The 16,487-nt window shown below is 38.8% G+C and overlaps 1 protein-coding gene and 1 long non-coding RNA gene across 2 annotated transcripts; one reads left to right on the top strand and one right to left on the bottom strand.

Moving 5' to 3' along the window:
• The first annotated feature begins 3,532 nt into the window (after positions 1 to 3,532).
• On the top strand, positions 3,533 to 6,064 carry LOC116164457 (UPF0605 protein CG18335-like). The gene is made up of 7 exons (XM_031478647.1): positions 3,533 to 3,720; positions 3,771 to 3,909; positions 3,961 to 4,057; positions 4,101 to 4,276; positions 4,327 to 4,489; positions 5,528 to 5,765; positions 5,827 to 6,064. Exons 1-7 carry the CDS (start codon positions 3,674 to 3,676, stop codon positions 5,891 to 5,893), a joined length of 927 nt encoding a protein of 308 aa, XP_031334507.1. The 5' UTR covers positions 3,533 to 3,673; the 3' UTR covers positions 5,894 to 6,064.
• Positions 6,065 to 8,375: 2,311 nt separating this feature from the next.
• LOC116164724 lies at positions 8,376 to 9,466 on the bottom strand. Its single transcript, XR_004143976.1, has 3 exons — positions 8,793 to 9,466; positions 8,577 to 8,716; positions 8,376 to 8,527 (listed from the first exon to the last, which is right to left on the bottom strand). It is a non-coding gene; the product is annotated as an uncharacterized LOC116164724 (long non-coding RNA).
• Positions 9,467 to 16,487: the final 7,021 nt, after the last annotated feature.

Here is a 16,487-nt window from a genome sequence, read left to right as displayed (position 1 = left end):
CCTTCTAGCGCTTTGCAAAGAAAAACTGGAAACCTCTGGAGAAAAGAAGGGATAAAATTCACAAAGGCTTACTATGAATTGATTTGAGTCTCGAGTGAAAATAGATTTGGTACTAAATGAATTGAAATCTGATATCGACATCATACAGGTAATATTTGAAGTGAAGAAGCTCAAGGTAAAGAAATGAAGGTTTTATCCTTGATGAATCTCAACGAAAGGCATTAATTTATACCACCGCCCACCTCCTCTATGAGGCGCCGTTAATGTACCATAATACTCACGAATATATAAAATAAAATAAATATATCTAGAACTTTTATTTCTTTTGTAACAACTACTTACTGGAAAATGTAAAACGTAATTATAATAACTTTATTATTCCTTAATAATTGTTTGGTGTAGGTTGCAATTTTGATCAATTAATAGACCACGATCATCATACATTGAACAAATAATCGTTTTCATCTTTAAGTAAACATTTGTCAGTTTCAACTCTTTGAAGTTTTCTTGTTCTATAAACCTCGATTTTATTTTACTTTAGTTTATGTATGTAAATTTTTTAAGCTCTACACGCAAAGTATCCGTCTCCTGAGCGAGATATCAACGTTGAGTTCTTTTTTTTATCTCCTCCTTTGAGGCGGAAAAAATGTGCAATAGATTATTTTAAAATAATTTTTCCGGTCCTTATAAATTTGGATATCCAGATATACTGTATTGAGATTGGTCGATTTTTGTACATCCATCAGTTGTTCGCTTGGACGTTCCCGATTTACCGGAGCCACAGATAGTTGTGCCGGAGCGCAAACTTGGCATGCCATACCAGTACTGACACCTGCAAGCAACCGACCTCATAGGTTGCGTACAGAAGATGCCAGAATTGTTAGTTACAGAGTTAGTATAGCAATTTTTACGGGGAAAAAATTAAATACATTACTTCGGCGTCTAACCAATCTATCCGGATGTCCGATACTTCCTCTTTTTAGACAGAACTGTTCAAAGAATTTGCGATACGAGCTGAATACCAAGATTGATTTTTTCAACGGCCTCCATGTCGAGGTTGAGCTATTAATCGTTTAGGGGCAAGGAGAATAGAAAACACCGGGCGGAGGTACAGACCCGAATAGTAAAAATCCGATACAATTGAATAGCGAACAATCCTTGAGATCTTCACGCATCCATCATTTTTACAACACACCTTAAAGGGTTGATTTTGTCTTACCAGATCAGCATAGCTTGTAAAATAGGCACTACACTACACCTACCTAACCTACATATCGGCATTAGTTTTACTTTTACTCGAGATGCCTACATACAAAATTTCATTGAAGTATCTTCAAATTAAAAAAAAATGGATTGCGCAAATACAAACGTTGGGTTTAAAGAATTTACTAACAGAAAACCGCACATTCATATGTTCTTTGTAACAAGAATGACAAAAGAAACCCTTTTCTGGGAGTTTGCGCAGATTATGGGCTGTAACTTTTTGGTCCGATATATAGTAGCCGTACCTGAAAAACAATTGGGATCTTTCCTATATCCTTTACCGATTCAAAGCAATCGGATGTCTCTAAATAAAATTATCCTGCACACGGACAGACAGAAAGCAGTACAAAGTTACGAACGATCTCGAAGATCGTTAATAATGTTGAATCAACCGCTAGTTTGGGCAATAGGAACAAGTTACAAGAACAATAATCGTAATCCACAAATGTGGCGTATTCTAAAAAGATCCTGTCGTGTCCTCTCTTACGTAAACTCACGTTCAAAAATATACCTATAGCATAATCATCATAATCATAATCTAGTTGCATAGAAAATGAAACATGATGTCACAATCTATGCATACCTACCTAAACTGTAAACATATAATTCTAATAAATAATTAAATACTATTATTAGAAATGCGTATTAATAATTACATCACCAGTGAGCATTATATTTGTACGGGTAAGTAGTGCGATGAATGGATAATACTTAATTGTGAAACTTTTGCCTTATTATGAAATCGTTGTGCCTTTCTTGAGCATGAATCATTTAATTAATTTATTGCAGTATACGGAAAAATAATTATCGTGTCTTCCTGTTATAACGCAAAATGACATTTTATGGTGGTACACAACGGCAACACTTTCGTTTTCTCTATGTATTTATTTACATAGCTAAACAGTAAACATGGTTATGGGCTAACAATTAATATTAAATCGTCAATTCATTTCTATAATTTACATTATATCAAATGAATCTTTCACTTTATTTGTAAGTACCTTTTTATATGAGGTAACCAATTTTTAATGGCAAATGTCATGGAGAAAAAAGATAGAAGGCTTTGATTTGCTTTATCAGTTAAATTACCTACCTAGATATACAATTGCGTTATAGGGACAAATAATGCCAACCGAAATTAACAACTACAGATATAGTACCTATTTTGGGGTACCCCGTCTTATATAAAGAAACTTGATTGGAGTACTGTTTGGGTCATTTCGTAACGAACTATTTATCATTTACTATATAGGGGTTTCAGTTTAACCATCGGTCGGCGTCAATTGTAATTTGTAATTTTGATAAGACATGAAAAATTGCAAAAACACGTATATTTAGATAGCTAGGCGGAAGTTTAAAGGAAAGTTTACGGTTTACCTTAGTTTTAGCATTTACTCCCGCCCCCAAGCTACCATACTCTCTTATTCAAAATTAGTATACCACCTCCATCGGGTATAGCCCGTAAAAAAACAAAATACATAAAAATAACTGAGTTTTATACATTTTACGTTTTGATGCTTTGCCTTTGTTGACTGAAATAATCTTTTTGTATGGATCTGAAAATCAGTTGTGCGCGCAGAACTGCTCGAAGATTCATTAAAATGTATCTCCATAAGAACATCGAGAATAAGAACGTTATAGAGTGCTTTAGTTTCAGGACACGGAACCAGTGTAATAAAGAAAAGTACACGCTCTGACACCAGGATTCTGGATGCAGTGTGCGAAATTTAGAATCTTACTTCGTCAATTTCAACAATGGCAAAATTAAATAATGTATCCACCCGATGAGTTCATATAATTCTAATAATGATGATAAATTTTCGTATCGACCGCCTTTTACATCGGAATGAGGAAGGACCGCTTCTCGAATTTTTTATAAAACCTGTTGTTCGCAATAAACAAACTTTCACATGAATGAAATTCTCACTCCTTCTCCAAATAACGCGGTTGTACGTTTAAATCCATTATCCATACTACCCTACTTACTACCATAATGGTATAATATTGCAAGTTGGTACATCAACATTTTCTAACTTTTAGAAAATTTATTCAAATTTTAGCGCAACACCGTAGAAAAATAGCATAAACTTTTCAAACATTTAAGTGGTCAGTTCAAAAATCTTACGCAAATGTAATCCGTTAAAACCGCTGGAAGTTCAGGGTTATATGGTCGAAGATAAGCTTAAGCATGTATTCAATACTTTCGAAGCAGTGATATAATAGTAGGTATAAAATGATTAGTTCTTGCGGTATTTGTACTATATGGTCTAAGTTTCAGAATTAGATGCTTAGGTATTATTGAAAATCAAATTACCCGTATTTGTTGAAAGCGCATTGAGACATTTGTATTGTCAAATGACACAAAATTAAAGTGGTTATAAGTTTTGGATTTATCTAAATTACAACTAAAATGTCGGTGGAATTAGTATCAACGCCTAATCCTCATTTTATTCCGGGGTTATTACTCAATTTTTGAAAACTGAGAAATAAATTTATTGTTTTTACAGCTACACAGGATTTTGTCCTCAGTACAAATACAGAATTGGCGATTCTTACGGTACAACGACCCACAAATTGCTCTTGGATCCCACAGTTAGCCATGCCGAAAAGCTAATTCTCTCCGATAGAACCGTAGATGACTATCAAGTAAGCAATCGATAATTTACGCAGAACACTTTCTCAGCCTTAATATTGCAGGTCTTGAGACCGCCCCAACGAGACATCGACATAGTAAATGCAAGGTCGCTGCAAGGTGATCCTATTTATAAACATCCTACCATTCCAGGATACGAAGGTAAATCCGTCCATACCTTTAACAATTAATGAGTAACATACAGGGTTCGTTCCTCGAATTAATGGAATGATGGGCCAAAGATATACCGTCCAGGCAACGGAAGCCTTGTCGCAATTTCAGCAAATGCAAAATAAAGATGCAGCAGCTCTACATCAATTAATAAAACAGGGGCTGATACAAGACGATAAGTGGAATCCTAGAAGTCTGCAAGATCGAGAGGTTGCAAAAGAAGTTTACGCTAATTACAAATTATCCTATTACTAATGTAGTTGGCAACCAGCGAGTTCAAGCTACCTCTGCTGCAAGTTAGACCAGAATGCGCAGGCATCGTAAGAAATTTACCAGTGGAAGAACCACCTCTCAAACCGCCCGATCATTCCAGTAGCCCATATTTCATGGACAACTCGGATCCGGATAAGTATTTAGTAAAAGGTGAACTTTCTACACTTAAGTGTGGGTGTGGGTGTGTGTGAACATTTTGATATGGCGCGAAGGATCAATTTGTGACCACTTAATGCGGTTTGTGAGTTTTGCTAAAAGAATGTGCATTTGAAATATATCCCTCATAACTTCCCCATCTCGCAACGCAGGTTTCTATCTATTTATAATCGGCCACCTCTCTAAATCCTTTTTCTGTTTACACCTCTAAAAGAACAATCTTGGCACTATTGTTGTTTCTTTGTTCTCTTCCCGTTCGCTGAATTCATGTCTCGCGATTTCCGTACCGTTGCAGTTTTACGTTATATGGACGTGACTACTCGAGCGTATGTATAACTTTAAGTTTTTCTTTCCTCTGGTTCTATGCTACGGGCTTTGAAAAATTTCCGACGGTGGCGCGGCGTGCGTTTCGCCTCTACTTTGGGACTCTTCCGGGAACCTTGCTGAAAGGCGACCCTTTTTTTCCAGTTTGTATCCCAGAAGCGCCCACCCCAAAGCCTTACTCTGCAGTTTCTATAAATAATTCATCCGTTGGACCCAATAGAGTATAGAAGTGCGTTTTTCGAAAGTGCTATGGCGACCTATTAAACTATGCTTCCTCGCGATTGACTGCACATTTATCGAAAAAACAAAACAAAAAACACAGAGGTTGTGACGATGGTGGTTTCGAGAGCTGCCATTTTTAAAATATGAAAATGCCCTATGAATCAATTATGTTTTCAATATTTTACATTCGGTATAAGATAGAGCCCAGAAATGCAAATGCAAATTAATCATCGAAACGTCAGTATCACTGGGAATCAACCCGGGATCAACCTTCCTACAGATTCATTTTACCCAAAATAATGTCATAAAGGTGGCTTTGTCTCAAACTAAATTAATGTCATCATTTTATGCCATTTTAAACAATAAGCTTATTTAAAACTTTCGCTGCAACATGAGCGAGAGAGTGTATAACTCCTTTGCGCAACAGCAAAAATATTGTGGGAGAAGATTGAAACTGGACAGCGTTCTTGAGATTTTTATTTGTAGGTTTCTCCGGGCCAGTTCCATTCGGATACGCCTCATTTGGCCAACCAAATCAAGCAATGACGAATAGTGCTCTATGCGATTTTACAACAAATTACAGGAAGAGACTGAGTACCGAATGGGCGCCAGTTTCCATAAGTCGACCAGATCCACCTTTACTCATTCAACCATCAGAAATTTATCATCGGCACATTGGCCAACTGCCAAATTATGCGGGACATATACCGGGAGCTGTGTTTAGGTAGTATATGCTGTTTTTTACATACATCCCAATAATTAAAGCTTGCTCTATTTTACCTAAGGTTTGGTAAAACATATGGAAATGACACAAGAGATGCCAAGAGATGGTTAAGGGGCGATTTCAGTTGACACCGTTATTTATGTATGGTAAATTTTTTGGCAAGAAGAAAGGGTACAAAGTGTTCATATAAGGCATCCTGTCTTATGTATTGAGATTAAAAGTCTTTTGATTTGTTTTTTGTTTCAATAATTTATATAGCGTAAATGCAGAATAGGAATAGGCAACTAATCATACTTGTACACATAAATGCGATTTCTACTGAATGACTTGATAAGTAAAATAGTATTGATGTTCAATTTTAAAAAACACTTGTACGTTCTTATTTTATAATTTTAAGTGTAATTCATGTTTTCAATTGCAATAAAAGAATGAATGTCATACTATCCGTTCAATAACGAATACGAAAGCATCTAAGTTGGAGAACACAAATTACATCTTCCATAGAGATAATGGAAAGGATCGAATACATTCCCCCTCAGAGAACAAGGTAAGTAGCATCTAGACCTAGGTTTATCAGTCTACCCGTAGTATATCTTGGAAGTGGAGCGCTTCGTTGAAAGACCATGGGTAACAGCCCCCTATTTAATGAGTAAGAATCGATTTCGTTTGTAATTAAATGAATTGATATTTTGTACCATAAATAGTACCTAGAACTACTGCTACAGGAACAAAGCCATGTGTATAATTGATAAAGAATCGAAGCATAATTCTAAAGAGTTATTAAAAGTTATTCCTGTAGTAGATTTATTATTACTTTAGTTTTTATTTTCGCCATTAGAGGTCGTGCACATATTTCGAAAATTAAAGCCAATAAATATATAAAATATAATAAATATCTAGTGACTTTAACTAAATATAGAAAGTACCGCAATCATCCGCCATTTTTGGGCAATTTTGCTGCCAACTTAAAAAAATTGACAAATAAAATCTGAATAGCTGTAATTTTTTTATAACCTAACTTCATAGTACTGTCATGTTTTATAAAAATATATACCAAAGGGCACTTATATCAATCGATCAATAATAATATTTCGTCATACTCCGCAATGTGTTTTTTATATGGATATTTTCCTAACGTGAAGGGGACGGGGTTACCTGGTGCAATAGCTGTTTGTTTCAAGACACCGAGGCTTAGTATGAACATATTTGCAGAGTGGTGTACTTGTGCAATTTTTTATTGTAATTTGTGGACTCCGAGTCCACAGGGTGCGTTACAAGATAGGTAAGGAGTCCCTGTACAAAATCAAAACGCGAGTCGCTGTACGAGGATGTTGTGCTTACTGTACTTTTTGTATAATGTAGCAAATAAACAACATTTCTTCAATAAATGTTTGTTAGTTTTTACTTTCATATGTATGTATTAAACTACCTACTGTGGACCGTCTGCGAGTCCGCAGCGGGTATGTATGTTCCAAAATAGAGCGTGTGTTCGGGAACGATATTGAAGTCAAACCATAATTGTTTCCTTTTCGCATTTCTTTCACCACTTGCTAAAGGAAACAACCTCGCACGTTTCACATTACTTTTTTTACAACCTGAAACACAACCACCTATAGGTATATTTGATTTATTAGGAAAAGAAAATTCAAATTTCAGATACTTGTCAGATATCTTCAAACAGGTGGAACAATCCCTAACATTAAACTTACTAGAATCTGGTAACTTCTGCCATTTTTGGGCAAAAATCATGCGTTCTTTCTCTAACACACGAGACCAATGGATTGCGGTACTTTCTATATTTAGTGACTTTATCGAAAATTTTCGATTTTAAGTACTAATTTTTTCTTGCGTTAATATTTGACCTAGAGATAAACCAATGATACTTCTCCATACCAACTTTTAATGCTTTTTAAGATGACTTTTTAATCCGATCTTTCGTCTTTCCGGAACCATCATCAACTTCATTTTTTTAAATACAGCCCTAATATCTCGATATCATATTATTCATAAAGCCCTTTTATTCTGAATTCAATGATGTATAACACTTTGTGGTTTAATTCTGATTTAACTTTTTTCGGGTTTAATTAAGAAAATTCCTTCCACAATATAGTGACCATGTTTTAGGGTTTGCCATGCGACATGTTGGGCTACACGATCCGATCAAATGGCTGTGCGCCCTTTCAATATGGAGAAAACAAATTCGGCTACTATAGCATTTGCAAAAGTTTTGGGAATAAAATTTGGTGTGAATGTTTAGAAGGTTGTTGGTAGGTACCTACATGATGTAGGTACCTACCATTTTTTGAAATGTTCTAATTCTTTTAATTAGAAACGTTTATTTTTTAAGAAAATAATCTTACCCACTTGAGTGAATTTTCTTTATATCAAAATCTACCTAGCAGTCATAATTGCTACGCCTTTGATCAAAATTTATAACACTCGGCCATGCATCTACATCTATGATTATCTCGCTCATAATAACACATTTTTCTTCTACTTCTATACATTAGCAGCCTGCGTCCAGCATCAGTATTAATTAACGATGCCCTGGACGATAGATTTTCTTTGATACTACTTACCGGGTAAACAAGATACTATGAAAAACTAACGTAGAATTTTTGGGTAATATTTCATTATTATCGCTACATAGAATATTCATATTTAACATTACGTACGCGTAAGCAAGCACTACGAATTTATTTAGTTTTAAGTTTAAATTTTTTTTCTAACAGATCTCTTGCCAATGTTAAGGTGTCTTCCTTCTAAAAAAATACAGTAAAAATCTCGTCCTTAAATGTTACCTTTACTTACTCTATTGAAACAAAATCGCACAAAATGTTTAAAACATGTACCATCCTTATAAAACATCTGTAGTGGTACAGCTTGAATATGTACATTTTCGGCCAACCATCCCACAAAATCCTTGTATTTGCTATAATCAATCGATTGATCTAAAAGCTTCAGGTACAGTAATGTACATAAGTATGAAAGTCGGATTGCTCAACTATATCGCTTGCTACGCCTTACCTAGGTTCGACGTGTTCGTAATGATATATACTCCGGAATCTGATTGTATGGGATTCAAACCAACTTTTGATAAGATGTCAAACATCAGTTGCATCTTTGGCAATAAGGACTTTGCAATATCACCAAATAGTACCGCGTTAATCCCTAGATTTTCCAATTTTTTTTCAAAGATAAGTGCAATAGCTTCCTAAAAAATAGATTGAAAATCGAAATAGTTATCTATACAACAAGAACGCGAAGTCATAATGAACACAAGAAATACTTTTTCTAGGTTTATAGACATTGTCATTACAAAGGATTTCGAATCCCTATAATGTGCCGAGTGTCATATTTTGGTTGAGACTACTATGTATCTCAGATGATTTTAAAGATACAGACTTGCGGTTTTCGCGACCCCGTATCTGTACCACTATTTTGTGAAACCTTTAATACCACAAACAGAATCAATCTAAGTATACGTTTAGACCACCGTTTCTGGGATTTGACCAAAAGTTGGTCATGGTCATGGAGATTTTGTATTTTTATTGTATTGTATATAGGTTGTGATACATTCTGTAATCAGGAAATGCAAATAATTGACGTTAAGACATATATAGGTTGTTGCATTGAACAAATGCCAACATTGGATCAAATCCCAGAAACGCTGGTTCGAAGAATTTTTTTACTCTACGGAAAAATATCTAAAAGAAACAGTCAAACTATTAGTTTTCATCCCGTATCTCAGAAAATTATCAAAGTCCTCGTTTGAGATCGAAGGGACTTCAGCGCATTTTTGTGTGGCAGATCAGTATTCTATTAGCCACTTTCGATTCAACCATCAATAACAGATCTTGTCGAAGGCTACTACATTCACTAACCGCTTCCCACTTTCCTCGTGCACCCGCAATTCGCTTTTAAAGATTTGACTCCACCATCAGGAAGATCGTGTCGGGGGCTACCACATTCCCTTTGACGGTACCCACTTCCGACGTTCGGTTCACCCGCAATTCGCGTTTGAAGATTTGACTCCACCATCAGGAAGATCGTGTCGGGGGCTACCACATTTCCTTTGACGGTACCCCCTTCCGACGTCCCGTTCGCCCGCAATTCGCGATTGAAGATTTGACACCACCATCAGTGAGATCGTGTCGCGGGCTACCACATTCCCTTTTACGGTACCCACTTCCGACGTCCCGTTCACCCGCAATTCGCGTTTGAAGATTTGACTCCACCATCAGGAAGATCGTGTCGGGGGCTACCACATTCCCTTTGACGGTACCTCCTTCCGACGTCCCGTTCACCAGCAATTCGCGTTTGAAGATTTGACTCCACCATCAGTGAGATCGTGTCGCGGGCTACCACATTCCCTTTTACGGTACCCACTTCCGACGTCCCGTTCACCCGCAATTCGCGTTTGAAGATTTGACTCCACCATCAGGAAGATCGTGTCGGGGGCTACCACATTCCCTTTGACGGTACCCCCTTCCGACGTCCCGTTCACCCGCAATTCGCGATTGAAGATTTGACTCCACCATCAGGAAGATCGTGTCGCGGGCTACCACATTCCCTTTGACGGTACCTCCTTCCGACGTCCCGTTCACCCGCAATTCGCGTTTGAAGATTTGAAGATCGTGTCGGGGGCTACCACATTCCCTTTGACGGTACCTCCTTCCGACGTCCCGTTCACCAGCAATTCGCGTTTGAAGATTTGACTCCACCATCAGGAAGATCGTGTCGGGGGCTACCACATTCCCGTTGACGGTACCCCTTCCGACGTCCCGTTCACCCGCAATTCGCGATTGAAGATTTGACTCCACCATCAGTGAGATCGTGTCGCGGGCTACCACATTCCCTTTTACGGTACCCACTTCCGACTTCCCGTTCACCCGCAATTCGCGTTTGAAGATTTGACTCCACCATCAGGAAGATCGTGTCGGGGGCTACCACATTCCCTTTGACGGTACCCACTTCCGACGTTCCGTTCACCCGCAATTCGCGTTTGAAGATTTGACTCCACCATCAGGAAGATCGTGTCGGGGGCTACCACATTCTCTTTTACGGTACCCACTTCCGACGTCCCGTTCACTCGCAATTCACTTCTATTGGCGACACGAGAAAGAGAGACAGCGATTCGAGATTTACGAAACGTTAAACCGCGTGAGTTCGCAACGGAAAGTAAAAGGCGCCCGAAGTTGACTACATCTCGAAGACGCGCGCGCACGCCTCGCAAAAGGTCGTTAATTTCGCCCCTATGACAAAAAACAAAATTCCGCCACGCAGGAGTTGTGCGCGTTTACAACATCTTTCCGACGACACCAATTTCAAAAGAATCGGACCAAAACTGTAGTAGAAGATAGGAAAAAAACTGAAAAACCTTCACGTTAGTATACTACGCTCGAGGATGACGCCCAGATGTCGCCAACCCCACATCATGTAGCCATGTCCCTAAGGTTGACAAATTTCACGGCCCTGTAGATACACGTACACCCGTTGCCTTTCTACAAGAGTTCCTCTACGCGCCCACATTTGCTGCCAGCCAGCCAGCCAGCCAGCCATCCAGCCAGCCAGCCAGCCAGCCAACCAGCCAGCCAGCCAGCCAGCCAGCCAGCCAAAGTGAGATTAAAAGCTACTTTTTACAAAAAAAATTTTTTGCAAAAATGCGCTAAAAAATGACAGCTATTCAGATTTTGTCAATTTTTTAAGTTGGCAGCAAATTTGCCCAAAAATGGCGGATGATTGCCGTACTTTCTATATCTAGTGACTACTGGAATCTAAAAAAGTTATCTTTCTGTGAATTCTGCTATATTAACCTAACAAAAAATGTCCGGTCTTTGAAGACGACGATAATCTGCACCTTTTTTGTTTGACAATTTTTCCTGTATCTCTAAAAATGAAGTGGTGGGGGGTATTCAAAGGTTTCCGTAAAGAACACCCTGTATCTTCGAAACGGCTGAGCCGATTTTAACAAACTCGGGTTAGTTCAAAGGAGCTATTCTTCAGCTACAAATATACTATTTGAAGTTTTGTTAGTTTCACATATCACCGCTTGAGGGCTTTTTTCGACACTCCGACAGAAATGGTTAATTTTCTCAAAAAAATTAAATGCATTGGTTCGATAACAATAATTACGCTTGTTCCCTTTCTTTTTCTTTTTTTTTCTGTTTTCAATCGTTAATCTTTTTTTTTCGTTTTTATTGTTCTTTCTGTCTGTACCTAACTGGATGCTTTCATAAAGTTAAAAGCTGCCTTTCTTAAATCGATCCACCGTAGGGCCACAAATAATATAACAAAAATAATCCAGGAAAAATTAGCTTAAAAAAATAAAATTTTGAGGGTATAACATTTTTTTTTACCTGAATTTTAAGTTAGGATCAAGATATCGAGATGCGGTTTTCGCGAGGTTGTTTAGGCAACATTTAGCTACTTTTTCATGAAAAAAAATCAAACCAACTCATTTAATTTTTTTGAGAAAATTAACCATTTCTGTCGGAATGTCGAAAAAAACCCTCAAGCGGCGATATGTGAAACTAACAAAACTTCAATATTTGTAGCCGAAGAATAACTCTTTTCAATTAACCCGAGTGTGTTAAAATCGGCTCAGCCGTTTCGAAGATACAGGGTGTTCTTTACGGAAACCTTTGAATACCCCCCACCACTTCATTTTTAGAGATACAGGTAAAATTGTCAAACAAAAAAGGTTTCGATTATCGTCGTCTTCAAAGACCGGCCATTTTTTGTTAGGCTAATATAACGGAATTCACAGAAACATCCCTTTTTAGATTCCAGATTGCAGTTACGCCCCCTAGCGGTCATTTCAGAAACTTAAAAATATTTTCCAGGTTTTTCTCGTGGCCGTTTTAGTAATAACTTTTTTACCGTAAGCCTCTACGATGGACAGGTTCCCAGATATAGTACCTCGCATTCTTATTTGGCCACCCTGTACAATAAATAACACTCGTTTGTTCTAATGACAACCAACTACTATTTCATAATAATAGCCCCCCCTCTCGATACCCAGCCAGAAGTTGAGCTCGACGCCACTGATGAGCTCTCTTCATATCACTATTTACAAATTTCTCTGGCTCTGCAAATCTCCAGGGTTGTCCGATACATGTGTTAGTGCTGCACTTTCGCTATTACGGTTTTCAGTACTTCCTCGCTTGGTGCCACTTCATGACGAACGGCCCAAAGTGCTCATTTCACAGTGGCACCCATGTGGCACGCAAGATCCTGTCCTTATCCAACTCAAGAAGAGCTTTCTTGCGTTCATCCGAAACTCCTTTGTCACCCATAATCTTCTTGGATGCACCTCCTCTCGCCATGATTGCGGGGTCGGTATCCAGACTGTCAGCCATCTCCAAAGGAATAGGGAAACGCATGTAAACAAGCCTCCTAAGGGTGACCATTCCCCTTTCCACAGTGGGGTACATGCAATGGTCCAAAATAATCGACTCCTGTTAAGTGAATGGGCGAAAATCCACTCAGAGGCTCCAATGCGCCCGGAGTACCCAACACTTTAAACGCAAATCATTGAGAAGACGCTGCACTCCGGTGATGGGATGAAAGTATGAGTTGTGCCAGAGGGTGTCTCCAGTCTCATCGGGAAATTCACCTCGTTCCCGATGTCAGATAAACGACCTTGAACTCTGAACATCGTCCAAACAAGGCTGACGAAGAGGACTAGATTTTTCGTCAGCGAACATTCCTCACCAGCCAAAGCTCGGACCTTCTCAAACCCTGAGGTTTAAACTCTGTACTAAGAATCTCTTACTATATCTCATAGTCCTCAAGCACCAAATATACTCTTAGAACCTTCTGATCTTAAGTTTAACGGAGGAACTTCACCTCTCTATGGCCACTTCCTTTTTCACCCCTGAGTTAGAAATGACCATAGGTTGCTTTGGTCACCTATTTTCTCCATGATACAAAAATGATGGGCCCTCCACCCATCTAAAATCATTTGGCATCCGACCATCAACATTCTCAAAAGTCCCCAATGGCAATTCTTGGAAGAACTTTGCTTGAGTATCTCTCCCACGCGACTTCAGTCAACTAAGTACAGTTCAAAAATGGGTAGAGTTAACTCCATTTGCCATTCCGGCTCCTTGAAGAACCAAGCGTGGTATTGTCAATCATACATGAACAGATCCGCCATCTTGTACACGTAACAATCCAACAACATCACAGACTTGTTGGGGATGAGGGGAACTCAACTCTAACCACAGTAACCACCATGAGGCTCACTGTAGCATAGGTTCATCCCATCCAACTCCTGAAGTACCAATTTCCCCTTGACCACGAACTGCCACACAAAGCCAAAAGTGTAACATGACGGCACTCGACAGTTCCTTCTTGGTTAGCATTCGTTTCTCATCCCCTACATCCTCAGGTATCTTGCTGAACTTCGGTGAGAATGTGAATGCATCCTTCTCTGGTTTCCAAAATAATCCAAGTACCCTCTCGACTTGAGTCTCGTCACCTCCAGTTTTCAGGAACGGCATCCATAACCTTTAGAGTTTGGAAGCAAATCTCAATTCTTTGATGACGTCACCCAGAAGCCTCACAGCCGCCTCCTCCTCATCCTCACAATCCAAATAATCGCCCATGGAGTGAGATGATTTGTCTTTCCTCCAGAGGAACCTTTGCGCATCTCTGTCTTTGTCTTGAATGAGGAAGTGGTAGAACATCTCCCGTGAAGGCAACTCTTCTCTCCTTGAATCGCATCAAAATCCCTGCAAGTGTCCAGAAAATCAGGACCTGGCCGCATCCAAAGTGGTTTTTCGGGATTGAAGACTCCAAAGTCATTCTTGTCTCGGTAGAGCTTACCAAACGCCTGGACTTTCTCGAATCTTTTCTCCAGAAGATTGAAACATTTCAAAAAGACAAACGTTTTCATTTCATATCTCCTCGTGGTTAACTCCATGATGTGCCCCACACGCTTGTCTTCCTTTGACCCTCTCGCCTTTTGGTTCAAATTTTCAGTCATCCTCATGAAGCCATTAATGGAATTCGCAAATTCAAAGAATGAAGTGAGTGGAGCTTCCTCAAATTGTCCAAAAACATGGATATGATGAATTCTGGTCTTCCACACCTTTTCTCTAATGCCTCAAGACCACATCTGCATTTGTACTTGTGAAGAGTAGATCCTTCACGCAGTCTTTTGAGTGATCCTTTAGTACACGCAAGCGTTCCACCTGCACCAACCACAATAAGTCTAAACCGCTCAATGCACCAGGTCACTCTGCTGGATCTCCAGAGAAGACATGGACTGCGTGTGAATAGACACATGATGATACTCAGGCACTCTCACATCTTGTTGTATTGGTGGTAGGTAAGACATAGGGGTTAGTGAATTCTAGTCAGTATGTCGTGGTTAGGACATAATTTGGCATGGTGCAGACCCACTCGGTTATTCCTGTTTTTCCTCGATCTCAAGCTGCTCAAGTTCGAGTTGCTTCTCTGTCTTCCTTGTTTCGAATTCGAGCTGTGCTCTTTTGGCTTCTATTTCTGAAGCTAACCTCTTCTCCTCAAGGTTAACTTAAGCTTCAGCCTTTGTCTTCTGGCTTGGCTAGCCTGCGAAGTCTCACTTCCAGCAATTGACTTGGAACTTGTACACGCACTGAATTGCTAGCACCATTGCCTTCGTTGCCGCCGCTTGACCTCATCTCGTCACCTGGACACAACCATTCACCATACCTGACCGGCATTTTTCCTTGGTTGTTGCGTCTCACACGATCCATGTCGTCACTTGATTGGCTCATGATCAGTTAGTAACCAATAATTACAATTAAAATAAACCCACGAACCGATCCGGCTCGAAGGACCAACATGTCAGGGACAGTCCAATGACCTTTGACACTTTCGAAGAACCATCTGAGAGAATGCATGGGGCAATAAATAAAATTCTCTTAATAAATAACATAAAATGACCTATCAACTACTATTTCATAAATAATAGTTTTTTTCACTAGATAACACCGACAAAACGTATTAAAGCCAGTTAATTACCACCGAGTTTCGATTCCTCTAAAAGAACTTCAAGTTCAAAAAACATTTCTACATTTTACACATACTACGTCAATATTTCGTCAAACAATAGTGACTCGGCCGACACCCATCCAAACTATTCCGTGCTCCTGATACAATTTCTCGCTTGTGAATTCAAGCAGTTTGAAAAAATATTATTACACAAGATGAGAGGGGGTGTATCAGTCAACATTTATTTGTCATTCCGCGTAGAGCTGTGCTCCTGATTTACATATTTTACCTACTCCTACCAGAAAGAGCTGGGAGCCTTAAATATTACGGTTTTGTGACCTTTTTCAATTGAAACACGTCATTAAAGCATGAAAAATTTTGCACTAGACAAATATTAGATACAAGATCGGCTTAAATTACTCAGAACTACTTTGCATTTGCATTGTAAATAATTCGGGAATTTGGGTATTAGGAGAAAATGTGAAATATAATCAATACTTCTGGGCTCCTGATACAACAAGCAATTGCAATTCTACGCTCCTGGTATAACTAATTCATGTCTATAACTAGTTACTACGATACTCATTTGCAGCTCTTCCACTAACTCCTGATACAAGTGCATTCTCGCCTCCTAATACAAATACCTCTTTTTCGCTTCAATCCGATCAACACATAAATTAATTTCATTTCTGGTATCATTCGATGCAATTAACACTTCTGTGCTCCTGATACTGTTGA

Source organism: Photinus pyralis, unplaced genomic scaffold, assembly GCF_008802855.1.
Source record: "Photinus pyralis isolate 1611_PpyrPB1 unplaced genomic scaffold, Ppyr1.3 Ppyr1.4_LG2, whole genome shotgun sequence".
NCBI lineage: Eukaryota > Metazoa > Arthropoda > Insecta > Coleoptera > Lampyridae > Photinus > Photinus pyralis.
The sequence above is the reverse complement of the archived record's forward strand: the minus strand, read 5'-3'. Positions and strand labels throughout refer to the sequence as shown.

What these genes read in the sequence shown, in the direction of transcription:
- LOC116164457 (XM_031478647.1), top strand. Translation starts at nt 3,674, where the DNA reads ATGTCGGTGGAATTAGTATCAACGCCTAATCCTCATTTTATTCCGGG. An exon ending in AATCCTCATTTTATTCCGGG is followed by an intron (nt 3,721 to 3,770) that starts GTTATTACTCAA and finishes TTGTTTTTACAG; the next exon opens with CTACACAGGATTTTGTCCTC. An exon ending in GAAGTCTGCAAGATCGAGAG is followed by an intron (nt 4,277 to 4,326) that starts GTTGCAAAAGAA and finishes TTACTAATGTAG; the next exon opens with TTGGCAACCAGCGAGTTCAA.